The 27,589-nt window shown below is 46.1% G+C and overlaps 1 protein-coding gene across 1 annotated transcript in view; it reads left to right on the plus strand.

Moving 5' to 3' along the window:
• LOC126424863 (uncharacterized) overlaps nucleotides 1-27,589 on the plus strand; it is an 85,929-nt gene that overhangs the window by 37,972 nt on the left and 20,368 nt on the right. Inside the window, exons 3-5 of the mRNA XM_050087678.1 lie at nucleotides 5,494-5,887; nucleotides 15,107-15,489; nucleotides 25,018-25,171. Coding sequence (XP_049943635.1) covers nucleotides 5,494-5,887; nucleotides 15,107-15,489; nucleotides 25,018-25,171 — 931 coding nt within the window. The remainder of the gene's footprint in view (nucleotides 1-5,493; nucleotides 5,888-15,106; nucleotides 15,490-25,017; nucleotides 25,172-27,589) is intronic.

Here is a 27,589-nt window from a genome sequence, read left to right on the forward strand (position 1 = left end):
ATATTGTCAATGTACACTCAGATGATAAAAGCCATGTGATACTTCCTAATATGGACTCGGTCCTCCTTTTGCGCTGCGTAGTGCCGCAACAAGATCTGGCACCGACTCAACGAGTCCTTGGAGGCCCAGTGCAAAAATATTGCTGCCTCTAAAGCTGACCACAATGGCGAATGTGTTGCAGGTGCAGGATTTTGTACACGAACTGACCTCTCGATTAACTCCCATAAATGTTCGGTGGTATTCACGTCGGACGACGAAATCATCCACTCCAATTGTCCAGAATGTCATTCAAAGCAGTTACACACAACTGTGGCACAGTGACACGGTATCGTTGCTTGACAAGTAGAAGTCTACGAATAGCTGCAGCCCAGCATAACCATTTCCAGCTAATGGTCGGTTCGGCTGGACCAGAGGATCTGGTTCATTCCATGTAACTGGAGCCCGCACCATTATCGAGGTTCCATCAGCTTGCACAGTGCCTTGTCGACAGGTTGGGTCCATGGCTTCGTGGACTTTGCAGCACACCTGAAACCTATCATCAGCTGTTACCAACTGAAATCGGGAGTTATTCGACCAGGAAAAGGTTTTGCAGTCGTCTAGCGTCCAACCGTTGCGGTCACGATCCCAGGAAAGGTTCTGCAGGCGATGTCGTGCTGTTAGCAAAGGCACTCGCGTAGGTCGTCTGCTGCTACAGTCGATCAACGCCAAATATCGCCGTACTGTCTTAACGGATACGTTCGTCGTGCGCCCCACAGTGATTTCTGCAGTGTTGCTTGTCTGTCACCACTGGCAACTCTACGTAAACGCTGCTGCACTTGGTCGTCAAATGAAGGCCGTCGGCCACTCCGTTGCCCGTGGTGAGAGGTAATACCTGAAATCTGTTACTCCCCGCACAATGTTCGTACTGTGGGTATCGGAATATTGATTTTCTCAACGATTTCCGAAATGTAATGTCCCAATCCCAAAGAAAGCAGGCGGTGACAGATGTGAAAATTGCCGAACTATCAGTTTAATAAGTCACAGCTGCAAAATACTAACGCGAATTCTCTACAGACGAATGGAAAAACTGGTAGAATCCGACCTCGGGGTAGATCAGTTTGGATTCCGTAGAAATACGGGAACACGTGAGGCAATGCTGACCCTACAACTTATCTTAGAAGCTAGATTAAGAAAAGGCAAACCTACGTTTCTAGCATTTGTAGACTTCGAGAAAGCTTTTGACAATGTTGACTGGAATACTCTTTCAAATTCTCAAGGTTGCAGGGGTAAAATACAGGGAGCGAAAGGCTATTTACAATTTGTACAGAAACCAGATGGCAGTTATAAGTGTCGAGGGACATGAAAGGGAAGCAGTGGTTGGGAAGGGAGTGAGACACGGTTGTAGCCTCTCCCCGATGTCGTTCAATTTGTATATTGAGCAAGCAGTAAAGGAAACAAAAGAAAAATTCGGAGTGCGTATTAAAATCCATGGAGGGGAAATAAAAACTTTAAGGTTCGCCGATGACATTGTAATTCTGTCAGAGACAGCAAAGGACTTGGAAGAGCAGTTGAACGGAATGGACAGTGTCCTGACGGGTGGATATAAGATGAACATCAACAAAAGCAAAACGAGGATAATGGAATGTAATCGAATTAAGTCGGGTGATGCTGAGGGTATTAGATTAGGAAATGAGACACTTAAAGTAGTAAAGGAGTTTTGCTATTTGGGGAGCAAAGTAACTGATGATGGTCGAAGTAGAGAGGATATAAAATGTAGGCTGGCAATGGCAAGGAAAGCGTTTCTGAAAAAGAGAATTTTGTTAACATCGAGTATAGATTTAAATGTCAGGAAGTCGTTTCTGAAAGTATTTGTATGGAGTGTAGCCATGTATGGAAGTGAAACATGGACGATAAATTGTTTGGACAAGAAGAGAATAGAAGCCTTTGAAATGTGGTGCTACAGAAGAATGCTCAAGATTAGATGGGTAGATCACGTAACTAATGAGGAAGTATTGAATAGGATTGGGGAGAAGAGGAGTTTGTGGCACAACTTGACAAGAAGAAGGGATCGGTTGGTAGGACATGTTCTGAGACATCAAGGGATCACCAATTTAGTATTGGAGGGCAGCGTGGATGGTAAAAATCGTAGAGGGAGACCGAGAGATGAATACACTAAACTGCAGTACCTATTGGGAGATGAAGAAGCTTGCACAGGATAGGGTAGCATGGAGAGCTGCATCAAACCAGTATCAGGACTGAAGACCACAACAACAACAACAACAACAACAGTGTCCCATATGTGTACCTCCAGCTTGCATTTCGCGTTCAAATCAGTTAATTGCCATCGTGCGGGCATAATGAGTTCAGCAACCTTTTCACATGAGCTACCAGAGTACGAATGAGAAGCGCACCACTGCAACTCCGTTTGGAACATTGCGTATGCGGTACTACCTCCATCTATATATGTGCACATCGCTTTTCCATGACATCTATAAGAATGCGTGATTGTTCTTTCAGACAAGTTCGAATGAACAGACGTCCGTACTCACGTAACTGATGGGCAACGCGTCCACCATCTTCGGTGAGGATGCACAGGTATGTCCGACCCCCTGCGGGAATCTCTGAGTAGCTAGCACAGAGGATATGGACAGGGACTGTGGACAGGTGGCGCTGGGTGGGGCTGTGGGTCGGCCACTGCTCAGATAGTCCGCACAGTAGCGATAACCACTGTGTCCGTCCGCGGATTGGTTAACGCGACTGCGTAGTAAACAGGAGATCCCAGGTTCGAACCCTGGTCCAGCACACATGTTCGCTCGTTCCTGCTGACTCTATGTAATGTCCCAATGCAAATGACATCAATAATCCCTTCCCTTTACTTTGTTTTCTCCCCCCTCCACCTTAAGTATAACCCATGGCTTTTACTTGAGTGTAACTGCAAATATTATTCATCAGTCTCAGGGTGACGTCAATAATATTGTGCAATACTGGGTGTTTCAAAAACGACTTTACAGCTTTAAAAATTCGTATAAATTTATTGAAAGAAGATACACAGCAGGGTTTAGTGTTGTTTTGTAGGGAAACACATCAAGTTTTCTTTTTTCACCTTAACCAAAAGATCTTCTACGTGGCTTCCGTTGGTTAACCTGCACACATGCCACCAGAAGTCAATTTCTTCCCAAACTCGCTGTAGCACTGCAGCTTGCTCTGTGGCAATATGTACAGTTTCAAATACAAACAGTTTCTCCGAAAATAGTCGCATGTGGTATTTGCAGTTCGCGAGATGCATGCCGGGTCGATTTCGTAGGGCTGTTGACAAATTGTTGTCGCACTCACTCAACAAACTCGTCAGACGTGCTTTTCCCATGCCATACCGATCAGCCGGTTTCTACAAAACATTTATGCCACTCATAAATTGTAGGCCTACTAGGAGGATCTTTAGCGTACTCAAAAAAATGGCTCTGAGCACTATGGGACTCAACTGCTGAGGTCATCAGTCCCCTAGAACTTCGAACTAGGTAAACCTAACTAACCTAAGGACATCACAAACATCCATGCCCGAGGCAGGATTCGAACCTGAGACCGTAGCGGTCTTGCGGTTCCAGACTGCAGCGCCTTTAACCGCACGGCCACTTCGGCCGGCTTTAGCGTACTCAGTACGGAAATTACGCTGAACTGTTGTCGCCGACTTCGATTCTTCAAACCAAAACACGCAGCTAGCACACTAAGGTCCAATGAAGGCAGCCATCTTTAAGGGGGGTAAGACGTCAAACAGGACGACTTGGAGCAGGAGAGACACCACATGAATCTTTAATTTCCACTGTCTATACTTTTAAAAATAAATTCATAAAACTTTGTCAGAATGACCAGAAAGGATTCAGGATTTACTCTTATAGTGGTGGAAGTTGAAAAATGTAAGAAAATAATTCATTTTTTTGACGTTTGTATTTCACCTTTTTTTCACTTACCATTGGCTGCATTTTTGCTATAGGTACACTCTTCTTCATAAGTAAGGGAGATTCTTCGATGAATTTTGCACAACATACAAACCACACTTACAGGTGTACGAAACTCCGGAATTTTCCAAAACTATTAAAAACTGTGGTAAAAATTGAGATAATTAACTATAAAATTTGATGTGATTCTTGAGTTTCTGCCGGAGTATTTGATAATCAAAATATCCACGGGCGTACTGCCGGTCTATAGTGTCCAACGGGCACAATCTTTCGGCGATCATACATGTCGCCATCTTCAGGTGAACTGACGGACTGAGCTCCTGTGAAAGTGCCGCCACGTCTTTCGAATAAAACTCGTGCACTGGTGGGGAGCGCCAAAGATGACCTCCGTTTGAGGAAGGCCGACGTGTAGCAGATTCCGTGTCAATGTGGCAAGTTGCATATTGGTCAGACGATGCGAACCGTCGAGGATCGATGCCGTGAACACCAGAGGCACACTCGACTGATGTATCCGAGCAAATCGGCGGTCGCTGAACATTGTTTGTCTCAAAATCACACTATGGAGTATGAACGCACGAGGATTCTGGTACAGAGGTCGAGATACTGGGACAGCGTTGTTAGAGAGGCCATAGAAATTCGCACCCAGCGATTGGGTTAGTCAAGAGTAAATCGAGCAAACATATAGTTGTGACGACCACGGTGGACAGAGCCATCACTCCGACGTCATCTCAGACGGCGTCGCAATCTGTTCCACCGCGCGACCGTGGCGCGGGGCGCGGACAGCGGAGGGAGCGCGCCGCGGGCGGAGGGTATTTAAATCGGCTGCCGCCGTGACCGAACCCAGTTCCCTCTGAGCAGCCATAGCGTACGGATCCCTGTGTCGGCACGTTCACAGGAGCTCAGTCCGTCAGTTCACCTGATGATGGCGACATGTATGATCGCCGAAATATATAAAATTTGAGTTTTTTTCTAAACATGAAATTTAAAATATAACATCACACTCATTTTTTCATAAATTAAATAATTTCTAGAGTTTCATACACCTGTAAGTATGGTTTGCATGCTGTGCAAAATTCATCGAAGAATCTCTCTTACTTATGAAGAAACGTGTACCTATAGCAACAAACGCAGCCAATAGAAGTGAAAAAAATGATGAACTTTCACATGTAAAGAAATTTATTTTGTTATTTTTTTTTAACTTCCACTGCTATGATTGCGAATCCTTAATCCTTCCTGGTGATGCTGACAAAGTTTTATGAATTTATTCGTAAAAGCATAGACAGTGGAAATTAAAATGTCCTGTGGTGTCTCTCTTGCTCCAAGACGGCCCGTTTAACGTCCTACACCCCCCTTAACGCAACTGCCACTAGCGCTCCTTCCGGTGTGATTCGGCACTATCCAACTATGTGAGACAAAACTGACACTACACTCACCTCTCTAGGTACTACGAATTAATTTATATGAATTTTCAAAGTTGCGAAGTCCTTCTCGAAACACCCTGTATTTCCGTGCAGTATTATTGGCCGCTCAACGCGTGCAGTGACAGCTGCCCTGCTTGCAGGCGGGCCTCGGGCTGCCCCTGGGCTACGGCAGCGCCTCCGCGGCCTACGCGCCTTCCCTGCTGCGCTCCGGCCTGCTGACGGCCGCCTCCAACCACTCTTACGCCGGCTCGCCGCTGGCGGCGCTGCTGTCGGCCGGCTTCCCCGCGGCTCAGTACTCGGCCCAGCACAACTTCACGCTGCCCGTGGCGGCCAACCTGCTGGCGCAGAGCCCCTCCTACTTCCCCGGCGGCGGCCTCTACGCCTCGGCCGCGCCCGCTGCCGCCGACTACCCGCAAAACTTCACCTTCGGCCAGCCCGCCGCCAGCAGCCTCTTCGCGCAGAACTCTGCCGCCTACCCCAGCTTCTACCCGGCGCCGTCGGGCTTCAGGCAGAATTTCAATGCGGGGCTCTTCGGTAAGTTGCCGACCTGACTACTACCACAGTCTAACATAACAGTCGCGACACTCACTGCTGTAAAAGTTTGACAGACGGAGCGACACTAGCGCTCCAAGCGGCAGGTAAGGTGAACGTCAGACGCGTCGTAAGCATAATGTTTGTTTGCATCCGTTTCCTATGTAATTTTCGAATTATGCGAGTTATTTTCTTGCCTCCAATAGTTTGTGTAGTATCAGAAGGTGCGGTGTGCCTACTGTAAGACCTTTGGTACACACACCATCAGATTATTTGACTGGTCGCTCTAACGAAGTAGGCGAGTGTCAGCAATATGTCTTGTGGTCTTATCGTGGCGTGTTTATCTTCTGGCGCTAGGTCAGATGATAGAAATGCCACTTGCATGCTTATAGTAGCAGATTGACGGTGACCATCTTTAAACAGAACTTGATTAATTTTCACACACATTTATTAAAATAATAAAAAGCATAGACATTACGTAACTTGATTCTGGATGCTGTTTACAGTTGACAATCTGAAGCTCCTTTGGTCTTGGTACGTTAATCTTATTCTCACATATGTCTGATACTTGAGAAAGTGTCTATACATCTTTCTTCATGGCCATGTACAGGAATATGATAATCTTCTTAGGCGCAGACTGAAACTTGACTATAGACTGGTACAGACTAACGCAGACTGGTACAGACTGGTGCAGACAAATGCAGACTAAGTAATCGGAGGTCTGTACACTCGTTATAATACCTCACGTGTTCAGGTATCACTGTGCGAGTGTGATCCGCGAGGAGAAAAGGTTCTACGTTAGCAGCAATCTGATTGACTGCGTTACATATTAATACGCGGATCGGCGGAAGCAGAATTTGGTCCGTCTCTAAGGCAGCGCCATCTCGTAGAGCGGAGACGGACGAGCGCTGCGCCTCCGCTGTTGTGCTTAGCGGGGCGCGCTCTAGTGGGAAAGTTGTGTACGCGCTGACTACGTGGAACTATGTACACAACAGAAGGCATATACGTTTCTAAAACTGATTCTAAAATATGCGCAAGTATGGACAAAAACCATGAATAGAGTGGCAAGCTACAACACATTCGTGAAGAAACCCTTGTGACATTCGACAGAATTGCAGCTTACCACATTGATATCAAAAGAATATAAACACACAGATTCACATGTAAGAAGCATGTACCTCTGCATGCAGTACCGATCGACAGCTCGTTTATTGTTCTGTAGGCCTACTGCGTTTGTCATTGTCGCCTGTTGCCACAAGTACGACCTTCATCTTTATACTATTCTAAGTGAGACAAGCAACTGCCAAATAGTGGGAGAAATATGCTGAAAACATTATAATGAGCTGATTACATTACATTTCACGAGAAACCAAATATTTGAATAATTTTCAAACAATCTGTCTGTAGGCACTTTCCTTGTCCCGTAATAGTTTCGCTCGAAGTCTAGCGATCTGCACATTCTGACACTTCACACGCTTTTGTAAGATACGAACAGCTGCACTTAATCTAACCACTTCATCATCAAAGCAGGTCTGTGTTGATGATTCACACGAATCTGGCACTGATACATGGAGAGTTGAACTGGCTGCTTCTGTGTCATAGGACTGTTTTACAGCTTTAGATTGACTGTCGAATCTTTGTGGCAGTTTCTTCTTCATCATCAGTTGAGGTGGCTTATTTGGGATGTCAAACAGTGTGGGTACTGCATTCCAAACGAGTTTGTTATTGTCTGCGTTCATGAACTGGTTTCGTTCGAAATGTAGCGAACAAACCCTAATATTATTATGCAGGTAAACTGGGTCTTTCTTAATAAGGTCTTCTCGTCTGCTATTAACTACCCATTTTCTGCTCCTAAAACTAAACATTCATCGTTTAAACACATATAGTTTGTATCCTGACGATACAGTTAGTAACATGATGGTATATACCTCTCAGGATGCTTAGGAAACCTAAAAAAAAGACAGTTGTGGCTACAAACGCCCCCGATGATAAAAACCATTGTATAAATCAAAATAAACAATCACTATTCGCTTTCACGATCACGCCGAACTCACAGTTCAATCTACCGGCCGCTTGGGGCGCTGCTGGCACTGTAGGCAACAAAATCGAGGCGAAGTGTCGCGACTGTTATGTTAGAGTTAGACTGTGCTACTACCTCGACACGACACCAATCGAAAGCCTGGCGCTGCCAACTAACTATTTGCTGCCGATTACTAGTGTAAGACACGTATCCAACTTCAGCTGTCCCATTGTGCTGTAACAGGTTTGATCACCAAGAATTAACTGAACGTCAGGGGACGATATCATTGCTACAAACAATTATTTCCGCTCTCCTGGTAGGATAATACTTTTTTTGGGTCACCAGTCTTCTGACTGGTTTGATGCGGCCCACCACGAATTTCTCTCCTGCGCCAACCGCTTCATCTCAGAGCAGCACTTGCAACCTACGTCCTCAATTATTTGCTTGACGTATTCCAATCTCTGTCTTCCTCTACAGTTTTTGCCCTCTACCGCTCCCTCCAGTACCATGGAAATCATTCCCTCATGGCTTAACAGATGCCTTATCATCCTGTCCCTTCTCCTTATCAGTGTTTTCCACATGTTTCTTTTCTCTCCAATTCTACACAGAACCACCTCATTCCTTACCGTAGCAGTCCACCTAAGTTTCAACATTCGTCTGCAGCACCACATCTCAAGTGCTTCGATTCTCTTCTGTTCCGGCTTTCCCACAGTCCATGTTTCACCGTGCTGCACACGTACATTCTCAGAAATTTCTGTCTCAATTTAAGGCCTATGTTTGAAGCCAGTAGACTTCTCTAGGCCAAGAATGCTTTTTTGGCCATTATTAGTCTACTTTTGAATTCCTCCTTGCTCCATCCGTCATTAGTTATTTTCCGGCCTGGGTAACAGATTTCCTTAACGTCAACTACTTCGTGACCATAAATCCTGTTCTGATTTTTGCTACCTATAACTTCGTCTTTCTTCGATTTACTCTCAGCCCATATTCTTCACTGATTAGATTGTTCATTCCATTCAGAAGATCGAGTAATTGTCATTCGCTTTCACTCAGGTTAATAATGTCACCAGGGAATCGTATCATTGATATCCTTTCACCTTGAGTTTTAATTGCACTCCTGAACCTTTCTTTTATTTCAATCATCGCTTCTTCCGTGTACAGATTGAACAGTAGGGGCGAAAGTCTACATCCCCGTCTTACACCCTTTTTAATGTCCGACTGCTTACGTGGGAAGTAACGTGCTCGCCTCCCATGCAATCGGTCCCAGGTTCTATTCTCGACTGGGTTGGAGATTTTCTCCGCTCGGGGACTGGGTGTTGCGTTGTCGTCTCGGCCAACGATGTCATACGTTCATTTCCATTTTACCCTTTTTAATCCGAGCACTTCGTTCTTGATCATCCGTTCTCATTATTCGCTCTTGGCTCTTGTACATATTGTATATTATTCGTCTCTCCCTATAGCTTACACATACTTTTCTCAGAATTTCGAACATCTTGCTCCATTTTACATGATCTAACTCTATGAACGGGTCTTGGTTTTTCTTTAGTCTTGTTTCCATTATCAGTTGCCACGTCAGAATTGCCTCTCTCTCGTGCCTTTATCTTTCCTAAAGCCAAACTGATTGTCATCTAGCACATCCTCAGTTTTCTTTTCAGTTCTTCTGTATATTATTCTTGTCAGCAACTTGGATGCATGAGCTCTTAAGCTGATTGTGCGACAATTCTCGCACTTGTCAGCTCTTGCAGTCTTCTGAATAGTGTGGGTGATAGTTTTCCGAAAATCAGATGTTATGTCACCAGACTCGTACATTCTACACACTAGTGTGATTAGTCGTTATATTGCCATAATACATATCGTGACGAAGAACGTGAAGCAGCGAAAGGTGAGCAGCAAATGGAATGGAAGTTCATGGACTTGATGTTATTTCAGTGATTACAAGATCGAGTCAGATATAGAGGATTTATAAGTTAGTCATGCAAAAGTAACCTTCAACTTTGAAAAAGGTAGATAACTGACACAAATGTTTGATACAGCCCTGAACGCAGTGTAGTGACTAGTTTATAAACTGTATAAAATGCATGTTTGACTATCAGCTGTTTTTATTTTAAACCCAAATATCAACCGATTTTAGCCTTGGACCACCTTCACGGATAAGGGTTAAAATGGTTTAAGCCAAGGCATTACATTTTTCATTACTTAAATACTGTGTGGAGCATGTCATGAATATCAACATAGGACACAAGACTTTTAGAAGCAAACATACTAATACTAAATCTTCTTTTCAGTACTGCTTCGTGTACATTTAGCATTAGTATGTTTGCTTCTAAAAGTCTTGTGTCCTATACTGATATTCATAACATGCTCATTATTTAAGTAATGACAGATGTAAGGTGGTGGCTTAAACCATCTTAGGCCTTATCTGTGAAGATGGTCCAAGACAGAAACCAGTTGATATTTGGGTTTCAAATAAAAACAGCTGATGGTCAAACATGCATTTCATACATTACTTGACGCCTGTTGATAGTGACCTTCCAGAAATGTTTAATTTACAAACTCCCTGTATATAAAGCGCTTGGCAGATTGAGGCCACTTATCAGTACGACATTGTACCAACTTGTGGCTTGAGGGCATGCATTGATTCGGTGCAGAAGGGCGTTATGACGCCACTGCACCCTCTCATGGGCAAAATGCTCCACGACTTTCGTAACTGGTCCTCGACGTCATGGATGCCCGCAATAGAACGAAGTTGACCTCTGAGCTGGTCCCACACAGGTTCTGTTTGGGACATATCTGGGTAGTTGCTGGCCGTGGGAGTAACTCAACAATATGCTGACAGTTCACAGGCACATGTGCTATTAATGGACCAGTATCGTAGTTAAAAAATGGCACCACGACGCTCTCAAATGAGGAGTAACACAGCAGGATGCAGGATGTCTGTCACATATTGTACTGCCATCAGAGGTTCCTCAACCAGTGACCTGAACTCATGCCTGATGGTCTCCCACACCATAATACTAGAAGTAGCATGGCTGACGATGGACATGCAGGGCAACGTGGAACTGCCATTTATCGCTGAACGCAATGCAGCGCCATTCTTCATCAGTCCAGGCTTTCTGGTCACAGCACCACTCAAGACACACCCATTTGTGCTGTAGTATTCACAGCAGCCAATGAACTGGATGGTAATTCAATACTCCAGCTGCTGCTAGTGTCTGACCAATGGTGTTGAATGGCACAGAATGCTACACGGAGTCCCTTACTTGTTCACAGATGGCAGGCACAGACGTGAAGCGGTTCCGTTGTGCTTCGTGCACAATACAGTGATCCTTCGTTGTATTGGCCAAACACGGTCAGCATGAATCTAGTCGGCCAGTGTGCCTGCCTTTACCTTCTGGTGCAGACCAACATCGGGCCACTGTCACAGCCGAATGACCCACAAATATGGATACTGCACAATGCGTCCAGGGTACCAAATTCACACCCACGATGGGGTCCCTGTCAAACTCTGTGCCGAGCGACCTGGCGGAGTGGTTGGCACACTGGACTCGCATACGGGGGGGACGACTGTTCAAACCCCCGTCCGGCCATCCTGATTTGGGGTCTCCGTGATTTCCCTGAATCGCTCCAGGTAAATGGGAGGGTGGTTTCTTTGAAAGAGCACGGCCAACTTCCTTCCCCATCCTTCCCTAATACGAGCTTCCGCTCCGTCTGCAAATGATCTTGTTGTCGACGAGACATTAACACTAATGCTGTCCTCTTCCTCGAACTTCGTCAATTACGGATAACGCTACATGGCATGTCTGTGTTCGTCACAGTGACTAATCATTTACGTAAAGGCCCTGGTTTGCGAGTGTACAAACATTGGCATCTCGCTATGCCTTGGCAGGATTTTTTCCCCTTCTTGTCAGGCACCAAGAGATGAATACACTAAGCAGATTGAGAAGGATGTAGGTTGCAGTAGGTACCGCGAGATGAAGCTTGCACAGGATAGAGTAGCATGGACAGCTGCATCAAACCAGTCTCAGGACTGAAGACCACAACAACAACAACAACTTGTCAAGCACAGTATGACGGATCTCTTGAGCATTCTCGTGGAGAACCACATGAAGAAATGTTTGGAGAGTAATGCGGTGGAAAGAAAGGATGGCTCGCCTGTTGGTTCCATGGCCAGTTTTCCACAAACTCGTGAGGAGAACAAGAAAATGCTGCTCATTGGGAGCCCCAAATTCAGACAGGTGTCCTTGACGGAACTCCACGCCGGAGCCAGGAGGGGGACCACTATGCACACAGTAGATGAGAAATTAATTATAAAACAGTCTAGATCGCAAGGCACGTTTGTTAAAAGGCGCCAGTTTCGATCATCGCATGACCATCACCCATATTGACGAACAATGGCTGTGCATGGAGCAGGAACCGCTGAATGAAGTCGCTTTTCAGAAAACGTCCCTTGTGATCTACACTGCTACAATAAATTTGAAATATTATGGAGAGTAGTAATTCGTAACTTAACTGCGAAGCGAAGCAGTAGCGGGGGTTCAGCCTTGAGGGAGACTAGGCAGCATGGTTTCAGAAAATATCGTTCTTGTGCAACGCAGCTAGCTCTTTATTCGCACGAAGTAATGGCCGCTATCGACAGGGGATCTCAAGCTGATTCCGTATTTCTAGATTTCCGGACAGCTTTTGACACCGTTCCTCACAAGCGACTTCTAATCAAGCTGCGGGCCTACGGGGTATCGTCTCAGTTGTGCGACTGGATTCGTGATTTCCTGTCAGGGAGGTCGCAGTTCGTAGTAATAGAAGGCAAATCAACGAGTAAAACTGAAGTGATATCAGGTGTTCCGCAGGGAAGCGTCCTGGGACCTGTGCTGTTCCTGATCTATATAAATGACCTGGGTGACAATCTGAGCAGTTCTCTTAGGTTGTTCGCAGATGATGCTGTAATTTACCGTCTAGTAAGGTCATCCGAAGACCAGTATCAGTTGCGAAGCGATTTAGAAGAGATTGCTGTATGGTGTGGCAGGTGGCAGTTGACGCTAAATAACGAAAAGTGTGAGGCGATCCACATGAGTTCCAAAAGAAATCCGTTGGAATTCGATTACTCGATAAATAGTACAATTCTCAAGGCTGTCAATTCAACTAAGTACCTGGGTGTTAAAATTACGAACAACTTCAGTTGGAAAGACCACATAGATAATATTGTGAGGAAGGCGAGCCAAAGGTTGCGTTTCATTGACAGGACACTTAGAAGATGCAACAAGTCCACTAAAGAGACAGCTTACACTGCACTCGTTCGTCCTCTGTAAGAATATTGCTGTGCGGTGTGGGATCCTTACCAGGTGGGATTGACGGAGGACATCGAAAGGGTGCAAAAAAGGGCAGCTCGTTTTGTATTATCACGTAATAGGGGAGAAAGTGTGGCAGATATGATACGCGAGTTGGGATGGAAGTCATTAAAGCAAAGACGTTTTTCGTCGCGGCGAGATCTACACTCCTGGAAATTGAAATAAGAACACCGTGAATTCATTGTCCCAGGAAGGGGAAACTTTATTGACACATTCCTGGGGTCAGATACATCACATGATCACACTGACAGCACCACAGGCACATAGACACAGGCAACAGAGCATGCACAATGTCGGCACTAGTACAGTGTATATCCACCTTTCGCAGCAATGCAGGCTGCTATTCTCCCATGGAGACGATCGTAGAGATGCTGGATGTAGTCCTGTGGAACGGCTTGCCATGCCATTTCCACCTGGCGCCTCAGTTGGACCAGCGTTCGTGCTGGACGTGCAGACCGCGTGAGACGACGCTTCATCCAGTCCCAAACATGCTCAATGGGGGACAGATCCGGAGATCTTGCTGGCCAGGGTAGTTGACTTACACCTTCTAGAGCACGTTGGGTGGCACGGGATACATGCGGACGTGCATTGTCCTGTTGGAACAGCAAGTTCCCTTGCCGGTCTACGAATGGTAGAACGATGGGTTCGATGACGGTTTGGTTGTACCGTGCACTATTCAGTGTCTCCTCGACGATCACCAGTGGTGTATGGCCAGTGTAGGAGATCGCTCCCCACACCATGATGCCGGGTGTTGGCCCTGTGTGCCTCGGTCGTATGCAGTCCTGATTGTGGCGCTCACCTGCACGGCGCCAAACACGCATACGACCATCATTGGCACCAAGGCAGAAGCGACTCTCATCGCTGAAGACGACACGTCTCCATTCGTCCCTCCATTCACGCCTGTCGCGACACCACTGGAGGCGGGCTGCACGATGTTGGGGCGTGAGCGGAAGACGACCTAACGGTGTGCGGGACCGTAGCCCAGCTTCATGGAGACGGTGGCGAATGGTCCTCGCCGATACCCCAGGAGCAACAGTGTCCCTAATTTGCTGGGAAGTGGCGGTGCGGTCCCCTACGGCACTGCGTAGGATCCTACGGTCTTGGCGTGCATCCGTGCGTCGCTGCGGTCCGGTCCCAGGTCGACGGGCACGTGCACCTTCCGCCGACCACTGGCGACAACATCGATGTACTGTGGAGACCTCACGCCCCACGTGTTGAGTAATTCGGCGGTACGTCCACCCGGCCTCCCGCATGCCCACTATACGCCCTCGCTCAAAGTCCGTCAACTGCACATACGGTTCACGTCCACGCTGTCGCGGCATGCTACCAGTGTTAAAGACTGCGATGGAGCTCCGTATGCCACGGCAAACTGGCTGACACTGACGGCGGCGGTGCACAAATGCTGCGCAGCTAGCGCCATTCGACGGCCAACACCGCAGTTCCTGGTGTGTCCGCTGTGCCGTGCGTGTGATCATTGCTTGTACAGCCCTCTCGCAGTGTCCGGAGCAAGTATGGTGGGTCTGACACACCGGTGTCAATGTGTTCTTTTTTCCATTTCCAGGAGTGTATTTACGAAATTTCAGTCACCAACTTTCTCTTCCGAATGCGAAAATATTTTGTTGAGCCCAACCTACTTAGGTAGGAATGATCATGAAAATAAAATAAGAAAAATCAGAGCTCGAACAGAAAGGTTTAGGTGTTCGTTTTTCCTGCGCGCTGTTCGGGAGTGGAATGGTAGAGAGATAGTACGATTGTGGTTCGACGGACCCTCTGCCAAGCACTTGAATGTGAATTGCGGAGTAGTCATGTAGATGTAGATGTAGATGCAGCAGCAGCTGAGGGGCGGTCGTGTGTTGCCGGCAGGGGCGGCGACGACCTCGACGGCGTTCCCGGGCAGCGTGGTGGCGCAGGGCGGCGCCGCCCCCGGGGCGGCGGGCAGCCCCTTCACGTTCTTCTCGTACCCGGTGGCGGCCAAGTCGGGCCAGCAGTCGGTGGCCACGGTGGGCGTCAGCAACCAGCTGCTGTCCCCGCACCAGCCGCTCAGCCTGGACCAGGCCAGGCGGCGCTTCCCGCAGTACTTCACCGGCGTCGAGGAGCCGTACGCGCGCTTCCAGCAGCAGCTGCAGCAGATGCAGCAGCTGCAGCAACAGCCCCAGCAGCCGCAGAGGCAGCCCCAGCAGCTGCAGCTGCAGCCGCCACTGCCGCCGCAGCTCCGCGGCCCTGCAGAGTCTCCGAAGCCACCGCAGGTAGCGTGCAGAATCTCGTATTAACTCTACACGCATGCAAGTGTCGATGTATAGAACGAAATTTGTCCATCACCTGTTTCTTACATGAAACTCAAATATCGAACGGTATCACTCACAGGCCATCGCCACACATTATATCTAAAGATACAGGGGATAGGCAAATTAATGTGAACACCTCTACTTACACTACTGGCCATTAAAAGTGCTACACCACGAAGATGACGTGCTACAGACGCGAAATTTAACCGACAGGAGGAGGATGCTGTGATATGCAAATGATTAGCTTTTCAGAGCATTCACACAAGGTTGGCGCCGGTGGCGCCACCAACAACGTGCTGACATGAGGAAAGTTTACAACCGATTTCTCATACACAAACAGCAGTTGACCGGCGTTGCCTGGTGAAACGTTGTTGCGATGCCTCGTGTAAGGAGGAGAAATGCGTACCATCGCGTTTCCGACTTTGATAAAGATCAGATTGTAGCCTATCGCGATTACGGTTTATCGTCTCGCGACATTGCTGCTCGCCTTGGTCGAGATCGAATGACTGTTAGCAGAATATGGAGTCGGTGGGTTCAGGAGGGTAATACGGAACGCCGTACTGGATCCCAACGGCCTCGTATCACTAGCAGTCGAGATGAGAAGCATCTTATCCGCACGGCTGTAGCGGATCGTGCAGCCACGTCTCGATCCCTGAGTCAACAGATGGGGACGTTTGCAAGATAACAACCATCTGCACCAACAGTTCGACGTCGTTTGCAGCAGCATGCACTATCAGCTCGGAGACCGTGGCTGCGGTTACCCTTGACGCTGCATCACAGTCAGGAGCATCTGCGATGGTGTACTCAACGACGAACCTGGCTGCACGAATGGCAAAACGTCATTTTTTCGGATGAATCCAGGTTCTGTTTACAGAATTATGATGGTCGCATTCGTCTTTGCCGTCGTTCCGGTGAACGCACATTGGAAGCGTGTATTCATCATCGCCATACTGGCGTATCACATGGCGTGATGGTATGGGGTGCCACTGGTTACACGTCTCGGTCACCTCTTGTTCGCATTGGCGGCTCTTTGAACAGTGGACGTTACATTTCAGATGTATTACGACCCGTGGCTCTACGTTCGATCCCTGCGAAACCCTACATTTCACCAGGACAATGCACGACCGCATGTTGCATGCCCTGTGCGGGCCTTTCTGGATACAGAAAATATTCGACTGCTGCCATGGCCAGCACATTCTCCAGATCTCTCACCAATTGAAAACGTCTCGTCAATGGTGGCCGAGCAACTGGCTCGTCACAATACACCAGTCACTACTCTTGATGAACTGTGGTAGCGTGTTGAAGCTGCATGGGCAGCTGTACCTGTACACTCCATCCAAGCTCTGTCTGACCCAATGCCCAGGCGTATCAAGGCCGTTAATACGGCCATAGGTGGTCGTTCTGGGTACTGATTTCCCAGGATGTACGCACCTAAATTGTGTGGAAATGTAATCACATGTCAGTTCTTGTATAATATATTTGTCCAATGAGTACCGGTTTATCATCTGCATTTCTTCTTGGTGCAGCAATTTTAATGGCCAGTAGTGTACTTGGGAATAGTTTATTAATAAGGGGTTGGACCCCCTTTTGCCAGTGATACAGCTGAGATTCTTCTCGGAATACTGGCATATGATGATTGTATAGTCGCCGGCCGCTGTGGCCGAGCGGTTCTAGGCGCTTGAGTCTGGAACTGCGCGACAGCTACGGTCGTAGCTTCGAATCCAGCCTCGGGCATGGATGTGTGTGATGTCCTTAGGTTAGTTAGGTTTAAGTAGTTCTAAGTTGTAGGGGACTGATGACCTCAGATGTTAAGTCTCATAGTGCCCAGACCCATTTGAACCATTTGATTGTATAGTCTCCAGTGGAGTGTTATGCCATTCATCGATCAGAACCTCTTCTGACTCCTGTAGTCACAAGGGAGGCGTAAATCTGCTCTGGAGTCTGCGCTCCAATACCGCCCACAAGGGTTCCTTAACGTTCAAGTCCAGGGACTGTGCTAACCAGGCAAAAAGGTTGCACTGCAGTTGCATGCTCCTCATACCACCACTGTACTGTCCTGGCTGTGTGAATGGGTGCATTATCGTCCTGAAATATGGCATCATTGTTGGGGAACAACGTTTGAATCGCGAGATCCACCTGATTACCTAAAATGTTCACATAATCGTTGGCTGTAACGAGGCCTTTGAGTGTAATGATGGGACCAGCAAAATACCGTGATATGGCTGTCCACACCATCACACTTGCACCTCCGTGCTTAACAGCTGGAATCAAGCTATCAGGATTGTAGGCTTCTTTCGGCGTTCTCCAGACGTAAACCCGGCCGGTGTTGGAAATGACGAAAAAGTTGACTCTTCGGACTGTATGACGAGTTTCCAGTGAACAGCTGTCCAGGATTTATGGTTCAAATGGCTCTGAGCACTATGGGACTTAACATCTATGGTAATCAGTCCCCTAGAACTCAGAACTAATTAAACGTAACTAACCTAAGGACAACACACAACCCCCAGTCATCACGAGGCAGAGAAAATCCCTGACCCCGCCGGGAATCGAACCCGGGAACCTGGGCGTGGGAAACGAGAACGCTACCCAGGATTTATGCTCCTGACACTCTGTTTTACGCTTCTTTACGTTGGTTGTTGTCACTGATGGTTTTCGTATAGCGGCTCGTCCATGAACATTCGCTTTATGGAGTTCTCGGCGGACAGTGTCGATAGATAAGGGATCTCGAAGATGGCTATTGAGCTCTACAGTCCGTTTGGCCGCCGTCGTTTTGACACAATTGGTGTTAACGTACTAGGATCTCTGTCATTTAGTTTTGATTTGCGCCCACTACTACGTGTATACGATGATGTCTTTCCATGTTTTGTATAGGCTGTCATGACTGTCGGAACAGTCGATCTTGAAAGATTCAGTGAGTTGGCTGTCTAGGTTACTGATGCTCCAGCTATTCTGGCTCCCACAATCTGTCCTCTTTGGAACTCTGTTAGGTCTTTCATTGCACGTCAGCCTCGGTCTCTGAATGCAAATACGAAGTGCGGACTACTCGCAAACAACCTGCACTGGTGCCTAGTCCGTACTGAACACGCACAGTCCAGTGCGGCTCGTGCCTTACCTGCATTGTTGACTGTCAAATAAAAACATCCCATTACTACCGCTATTCATGCTATTTTGCCTATTCCCTGTATAAAAACGAGTACGTGTAGTATACGGGAAACGTTACAAATTCTTTTCCAAGGAAGTGAAAAATATACACTGCCCTCCATAAGTTTGGAAACACCATGCTGCGTATTACAAGAGAGCAAGATGGAAGTGATCTATATGAGCTATTGGTTAGAATACGGAATAGCAAGCTCAAATAACGGTTAGTAATGACACGTACAGTATTGTACACTTAGTTATTGTACATATACATACATATTGCAACATGCTAGTATTGCTCCGTTTTATGTAAACCGACGTTACCTGTCCAAGCAGTTGTAAACACGCCAGGTGCCGCGAGTAGACCGCATGGCTATGTAGAGGTACGATCTTTACATTTCTGTTCACTTGTAGTTGCCTTTGCATAAAGGTACAACTCGGCGCGAAAGTAATTGAAAATGGCCCAAAAGGGCCAGGTTCATAAGGAATCACGGGCAATGATAATCACTTTGTACCCAGAAGGCAATGGTGTCCGACAAATAGCACAGAAACCGATGACTTAGATCAGCGGAGTTGTCAAAACCATATACCGGCATCGAGAAACAGGCTCCTACGGAGATCGTCCTCGCTCAGGAACACCCAGGAAAACATCAGAACGCCAGGGAAAGTGTTTGATAGCGACCAGTAAACGTAACAGATTAAAAACTGTCCGTGAATTGACTGCTGAATGAAACGCAACGAGGGATACACCGGTGAGTGAGTCAACAGTGATACGACGCCTGGCAGACAACAACCTCAGAGGTTATGTAGCAACCACTGTTGCCGCCTGTTAACAAAAAGAAAAGGCTTCAGTGGGCTAGGACACACCAACATTGGATAGCGGGGGATTGGGAAAGAGTCTTATTCACTGATGAATCCGAGTTCGAAATACTTGGAAGTAAACGCCGTCAATTTGTACGCCGTTTACCCCATGAACGCTTGAATGCTCAGAGCGTAATTCCAACTGTAAAGCATGGAGGGGGTTCTGTGATGGTATGGGAATCCTTTGGAGGGAATAAGGTAGGAGATTTGGTGAAAATAGATGGAAAAATCAACCGAAAGGATTATCATGCCAATCTCCAGTGACATACTAAGACATCTGGTTTGCGTCCGATTAGGAAAGGGTTTGTCTTGCAGCAAGACAACGACCCGAAACATACGTCTCACTTGTTTCAGAACTATCTGAAGTCTCTAGATGTTCGTAAAATATTGAAAAACACGGAATGGCCGCCCCAATCCCCTCATTGTAATCCAATGGAGCTGCTGTGTGATGAATTGGACAGAAGGATCCGGAAACGGGAAATCATGAGAGGGTCACAATTGTGGGACGTCCTGCAGCAAGAATTGAGATTAATTCCAACTGAAACCTTGACGAAACTGACGCAGCGCATGCCGAGAGTGTGCGAGGCAGTGATGAAAGCAAAGGGTGGCTAGTTTGAGGAATCGAAAATTTAATTATATATACAGGGTGAGTCACCTAACATTACCGGTGAATATATTTCGTAAACGACATCAAATACTGACGAACCGATTCCACAGACCGAACGTGAGAAGAGGGGCTAGTGTAATTCGTTAATACAAACCACAAAAAATGCACGGAAGTATGTTTTTTAACACAAACCTACGTTTTTTTTAAATGGAACCCCGTTAGTTTTGTTAGCACATCTGAACATATAAACAAATACGTAATCAGTGCCGTTTGTTGCATTGTAAAATGTTAATTACATCCGGAGATATTGTAACCTGAAGTTGACGCTTGAGTACCACTCCTCCGCTGTTCGATCGTGTGTATCGGAGAGCACCGAATTACGTAGGGATCCAAAGGGAACGGTGATGGACCTTAGGTACAGAAGAGACTGGGACAGCACATTCCGTCCACATGCTAACATCTTTTTATTGGTCTTTTTCACTGACGCACTTGTATATTACCATGAGGGGTGAGGTACACGTACACACGTGGTTTCCGTTTTCAATTACGGAGTGGAATATAGTGTGTCCCGACATGTCAGGCCAATAGATGTTCAATGCGGTGACCATCATTTGCTGCACACAATTGCAATCTCTGGCGTAATGAATGTCGTACACGCCGCAGTACATCTGGTGTAATGTCGCCGCAGGCTGCCACAATACGTTGTTTCATATCCTCTGGGGTTGTAGACACATCACGGTACACATTCTCCTTTAACGTACCCCACAGAAAAAAGTCCAGAGGTGTAAGATCAGGAGAACGGGCTGGCCAATTTATGCGTCCTCCACGTCCTCCACGCAACTGAACGTCGGAGGTTTCAAGCGTCAACTTTAGGTTACAATATCTCCGGATGTAATTAACATTTTACTATGCAACAAACGGCACTGATTACGTATTTGTTTGTATGTTCAGATGTGCAACAAACCTAACGTGGTTCCATTTTAAAAAAACGTAGGTTTGTGTTTAAAAAACATACTCCCGTGCATTTTTGTATGGTTTGTATTAAACAATTACACTAGCCCCTCTCCTCACGTTCGGTCTGTGGAATCGGTTCGTCAGTATTTGATGTGGTTTACGAAATATATCCAGCGGTAACGTTAGGTGACTCACCCTGTATACTAAGATGGTATCTGTCCTTTCGGACATGTCCATCCGACATGTCCATCTTAGTATATATATATAGTTAAGGCTCACCGGCCACTTGACCATCTTCTTCTTCTGTGCGAATGCACAAACAGTGCCCGAACTCTTACGGGAATCGGCAACGCGCCGCGAGTAATGAGCATAATGGGCGGGGACACTACGAATGTAGTGCGGGACAATACGTTGGCAATGTGGGTTTCGCGGGAGGCGTGCCAGAGATAAATCCCTGCGGTCGCGCTATCCTCTGTGTCCTCGGTGGCTCAGATGGATAGAGCGTCTGACATGTAAGCAGGAGATCCCGGGTTCGAGTCCCGGTCGCGGTACACATTTTCATCTGTCCCCGTTGACGTATGTCAACGCCTGTAAGCAGCTAAGAGTGTTCATTTCATTGAAAATTTAATTGTTGCATCTCCCTGTGTATTATTTGAGCTTAATAATCATTTGGAAAACAACAAGATGCATTTTTATGCTGTATTTCCTTTCCATTGTCTATAATTACGAGGTGTTTCCAAACTTATGGAGGACAGTGTAAAAAAAATACTTATAGAGTTAAAACATCACATCTGTCGTTACTTAAAGAGTGGCTACGTCTCACGTGTAGAGCCTGTCATGAATTCCAGTATACAACATAGGACTTTTAAAGGCAAACATACTAATAACAAGAGCAAACAGTGCAGTATTGAAGAGAGGATCAAAGGTATAAGTATTACTATTGTACAAAATATAGAGTAGTTAGTTAAAGATCGTTAGAAAGTATTTGCGTCATATGGTATAAAGATATTTCGATGATAGGTTTCTTGCTGAAAGCATAGGACTGAACTGTCTTTGATGAACATCTTTGGTACAGAGATCATTAGAAAGTATTTTCGTCATATGGTGTAAAGATATTTCGATGATATGTTTCTTGCTAAAAGCAGAAGGCTGGACTGTCTTTGATGAACGTCTTTGGTATAGTTTAATAAGTAAACAGAACAATGAAGTTTTTTTTTTATCGTTGAATAGAATCCGTGAATGTGGTCTATAACTGAAATCGGTCCGTATTTGGGTTTTAAATAAAAAAAGCAGCTGATGGTCAAACATGCATTTCATACATTACTTGATGACCGTTGATACTCTCCTTCCAGAAATGTTTAAAACAAGTGTCAATGTATGAGGGTCACACCAATGCCTCCCATTTACTTTCATGCAAACTGCACTGGGGCAAAACAAAATTGGACCAGGAAATATTTATCGTGATACCGCACGGATGGCCGTGTGTGTTAAAAGTGCCCACTTCCAGGGCGGGAAAAACCAACTCGTTAAAAATGACTTTGAGCACTATGGGACTTAACTTCTGAGGTCATCAGTCCCCTAGAACTTAGAACTAGTTAAACCTAACTAACCTAAGGACATCACACACATCCATGCCCGAGGCAGGATTCGAACCTGCGACCGTAGCGGTCGCTCAGTTCCAGACTGTAGCGCCTAGAATCGCACGGCCACTCCGGCCGCCTACTGGTTGAAACCGATACCGGAATCTTACTTCCGAATAACCGGTGTTTTTCGGTATTTGTTTGCTCTCGGTTATAACAGGTGTTTATTTATTGAGATTTTCCTCTATACATACAGTCAGTTTCACAACTAAGTGTACGCCGTTTTATCATAATGATATGTTTAAATGGTTCAAATGGCTCTGAGCACTATGGGACTCAACTGCTGTGGTCATAAGTCCCCTAGAACTTAGAACTACTTAAACCTAACTAACCTAAGGACAGCACACAACACCCAGCCATCACGAGGCAGAGAAAATCCCTGACCCCGCCGGGAATCGAACCCGGGAACCCGGGCGTGGGAAGCGAGAACGCTACCGCACGACCACGAGATGCGGGCAATATGTTTAAATGAAAATACATGTTATTACTAATTGCACAATTCTCTAATACTTAATCGAATCGCTGCCATCGTAGCTTGGCACCTTAACCATCTCTCCGATAAATGATCCATGTTTCCAGCCTCTAAATATAGTTTGACCCACTTCGCGACGAATGTCTTTGACTTTCTAAGGGTTTTAGCAGCAGCTGCCTAAGCTTTGGTCCCTTTGGACGGTTTACAAGGAACACTGCCTTGTAACACTTCAGATACTTTGCACTCACTTGAAACTGCAACCGACAAAACAAAACATTCAACACTAACTCTGTTTATCTATACACCGTGCAAAAGCGCACTGGTCACAGACTAGAGATCACTACCAGAGATGTTGCCGCGGAGGTTACATTTAAAATTACGGTGTACACCTTCTTGTGGAACTGGTTGCGGGGTTTTCTCCAACATACATAGGAAACGAAATCCGCTAGTGGAAGCAGTATGTGCCGTAAAATATCTAGAAGTAACTATCCGGAGTGACCTTAAGTGGAACATCCACATAAAACAAATAGTGGGAAAAATAGACGCCAGACTCAGATTCATAGGAAGAATCTTAAGGAAGTGTAACTCACCCACGAAGGAACTGGCTTATAAGGCGCTCGGTAGACTTATTCTTGAGTATTTTTCATCTGTCTGGAATCGCTACCAGATAGGACTGGTAGAAGAGATAGAGAAGATCCAAAGAAGAGGGGCACGTTTCGTCACGGGTTCGTTTAGCCTGCGCGAGAGCGTTAGGGAGATGCTCAATAAATTCCATTAGCAGGCGTTACAAGAGAGGCGTTGGTAATCACGGAGAGGTTTACTACTGAAATTTCGAAACAGCACTTACCGGGGAGAGTCGGACAACATATTACTTTCCCCTAATACGTCCAGTGTAAAGAGCACGAGAAGACAATTCGAGAGTGGAACAGGGTTGGATGGCTCAGTTAGTGGTGCGAAAAATACCCTCCGCCACACGCCATTATGTGGCTTCCGGTGTGTGACGTAGATGTCGGGCAACGTAACAAATACCCAGAAATTATTACGTGTGTTACATAAGATCTTAATTTTCCTGAAGTGAAGACTGGTAATACACTTTCACGAAAATTTAGAGCAAGCAAGGATCTGTTACAAGACTGCCCTATCTCACCAACATCATTTAAAATGTATATAGACATCAGTCTTAAGACAGTCTTGTAAATACGATCGGATGGTGCTATACGTTAAAGACGGAGTTTACTTACATTACCTCTTATTTGCTGACGATCAAGTACTTATAGCACAAGACGAGAAGCATGCGAATTATACATGCAATCAGATAGCAATGGAATACAGAAACTGGAGACCGAAGATTAATTATCAGAAAACGGAATACCTTAGTATTGATCCAGATGACTTAGAGGGAAAGAGAATTTAGAAGGTCAATACTCTCTGTTGTTTTGGATCCATTTCAGAGATGGACCGAAAAATCGGAGGTAGAAATTAATGAAGGAATTAAAAGTGGAAGAAAGGTCATTGGGATGCTCAACACAATCGTATGGAGCAGAAATGTATGCAGCGTACGTGAAACATGCAAATACAATGTGTTCAAAAGCTTTGATCTCCATTGCGTGCACAGTAAAAATTTGAGAAAGATATCTCATTAATTGTCTAGATGATAATTTTTTTTGGAATTTGAAATGAGGCTTTCTGGACACCTCGTATTTGCTTCTTCAAATATTCGTGTGAATACGTCTTTGCTTAAGTTAATGACTGCTGTAGCCTCCAGTTGCGTGAAGGTAAGACGCTGCAGTTAACAATGGCACTGTGCCCGTCGACAGGTGACGGAGTTCCCAGAGGAGCGACCGGCCAGTGGCTTCGCCAGGCCCCATCCCGCCCCCGCCCCTGCCGCCGGCGACGCTAATGACGATGACGATGACGGCAGCTACGACGAGCGGCCAGCCTACAAGTCCAGCGGATACCACGGCGCCGCAGGTGAGGCTCCTCCTACAGTACGCACTCCGCGTTAATGGGGCGTAAGTCGCGATTTAAGAGCCGTCACAGTTCGCGCCAGGAAACATCGCACTGTACTGAGGAAACCACGGCGTAAGTGATATCTCACTAACTTTTGTCGGCGTTTCTGTCTATATACAGGGTTATTACAAATGATTGAAGCGATTTCACAACTCTACAATAACTTTATTATTTGATATATTATCACAATGCTTTGCACACACATACAAAAACTCAAAAAAAAGTTGTTTTAGGCATTCACAAATGTTCGTTATGTGCCCCTTTAGTGATTCGGCAGACATCAAGCCGATAATCAAGTTCCTCCCACACTCGGCGCAGCATGTCCCCATCAATGAGTTCGAAAGCATCGTTGATGCGAGCTCGCAGTTCTGGCACGTTTCTTGGTAGAGGAGGTTTAAACACTGAATCTTTCACATAACCCCACAGAAAGAAATCGCATGGGGTTAAGTCGGGAGAGCGTGGAGGCCATGACACGAATTGCTGATCATGATCTCCACCACGACCGATCCATCGGTTTTCCAATCTCCTGTTTAACAAATGCCGAACATCATGATGGAAGTGCGGTGGAGCACCATCCTGTTGAAAGATGAAGTCGGCGCTGTCGGTCTCCAGTTGTGGCATGAGCCAATTTTCCGGCATGTCCAGATACACGTGTCCTGTAACGTATTTTTCGCAGAAGAAAAAGGGGCCGTAAACTTTAAACCGTGAGATTGCACAAAACACGTTAACTTTTGGTGAATTGCGAATTTGCTGCACGAATGCGTGAGGATTCTCTACCGCCCAGATTCGCACATTGTGTCTGTTCACTTCACCATTAAGAAAAAATTTTGCTTCATCACTGAAAACAAGTTTCGCACTGACCGCATCCTCTTCCATGAGCTGTTGCAACCGCGCCGAAAATTCAAAGCGTTTGACTTTGTCATCGGGTGTCAGGGCTTGTAGCAATTGTAAACGGTAAGGCTTCTGCTTTAGCCTTTTCCGTAAGATTTTCCAAAGCGTCGGCTGTGGTACGTTTAGCTCCCTGCTTGCTTTATTCGTCGACTTCCACGGGCTACGCGTGAAACTTGCCCGCACGCGTTCAACCGTTTCTTCGCTCACTGCAGGCCGACCCGTCGATTTACCCTTACAGAGGCATCCAGAAGCTTTAAACTGCGCATACCATCGCCGAATGGAGTTAGCAGTTGGTGGATCTTTGTTGAACTTCGTCCTGAAGTGTCGTTGCACTGTTATGACTGACTGATGTGAGTGCATTTCAAGCACGACATACGCTTTCTCGGCTCCTGTCGCCATTTTGTCTCACTGCGCTCTGGCGGCAGAAACCTGAAGTGCGGCTTCAGCCGAACAAAACTTTATGAGTTTTTCTACGTATCTGTAGTGTGTCGTGACCATATGTCACTGAATGGAGCTACAGTGAATTTATGAAAACGCTTCAATCATTTGTAATAGTCCTGTACTTAAAGTGCAGCTACTCACACAGATCCATTGTGGCTGTAATTATCGTATGGCAGCGAAACTTGGTAGAGATTCTGATTCGTTGATGCGGAACCCATTGACGCTGGAAAAAACTTTTTCTAATGTTGGCCACCAGGTGCACATCTGGCCCTCAGAATGCAGGAAACCGTACAGAAATATTTCCGTACGTAATGGATTAGGAACGGGTCGTGGGCAGAAAAGGTCAAACAAGTGAAAAAGGCACAACGTTTGTGTTATTATTAACCGCTCCTTACACAACTTGTTCAATATGAGGACTGGAGACGTCGATAAGATGCTGTACAGCGCCTTATTTGCACTTGTTGGTCGAAATTGTAACTATTTAATTTACAGCCTAAATCGCTTCCCGCATTCGAATATCTACCGAGTTTCGCTGCCATATGAATATTAGAGCCCACACTGGATCTCCGCAAATAGCTACACTTCAAAAATAAGCGCCCGACGTGTAGACAGAAACATGAGATATCACGTAGGTTGTGGTTTCCCAGTACACCTGCTTCTTATCTAGCTACATAGCCAGCTACCTAACTATCTACCAATTATAGCCACCGTATGGTGCATGTGGAGATTAATTCACTAACCAATATTACAGACTTTCTTCCCCATTCAGTCTCTGTAGAAGTGGAACCAGATCTGCTACGACAACATTTCGGAGTTTGCTTAGAGATATTTTCTGACAACGTAAGAATAGAAGAATCGGATGAAAACGTGCTCAGAACATAAATTGCTAATCCCAATAAACAGTGGTATGAGCTATTCGTATGCAAAAGTTTGCCTTTTACCGCGACAGACATTTGCATGACCACGTATTCAAGGTCTCGGAGAGGGACATTGATAATGTGAACAAACAAAATATCGATACAATAGGAGTAAACGCACACGCATTTC

Source organism: Schistocerca serialis, chromosome 10 (genome assembly GCF_023864345.2).
Source record: "Schistocerca serialis cubense isolate TAMUIC-IGC-003099 chromosome 10, iqSchSeri2.2, whole genome shotgun sequence".
Taxonomy (NCBI): domain Eukaryota; kingdom Metazoa; phylum Arthropoda; class Insecta; order Orthoptera; family Acrididae; genus Schistocerca; species Schistocerca serialis.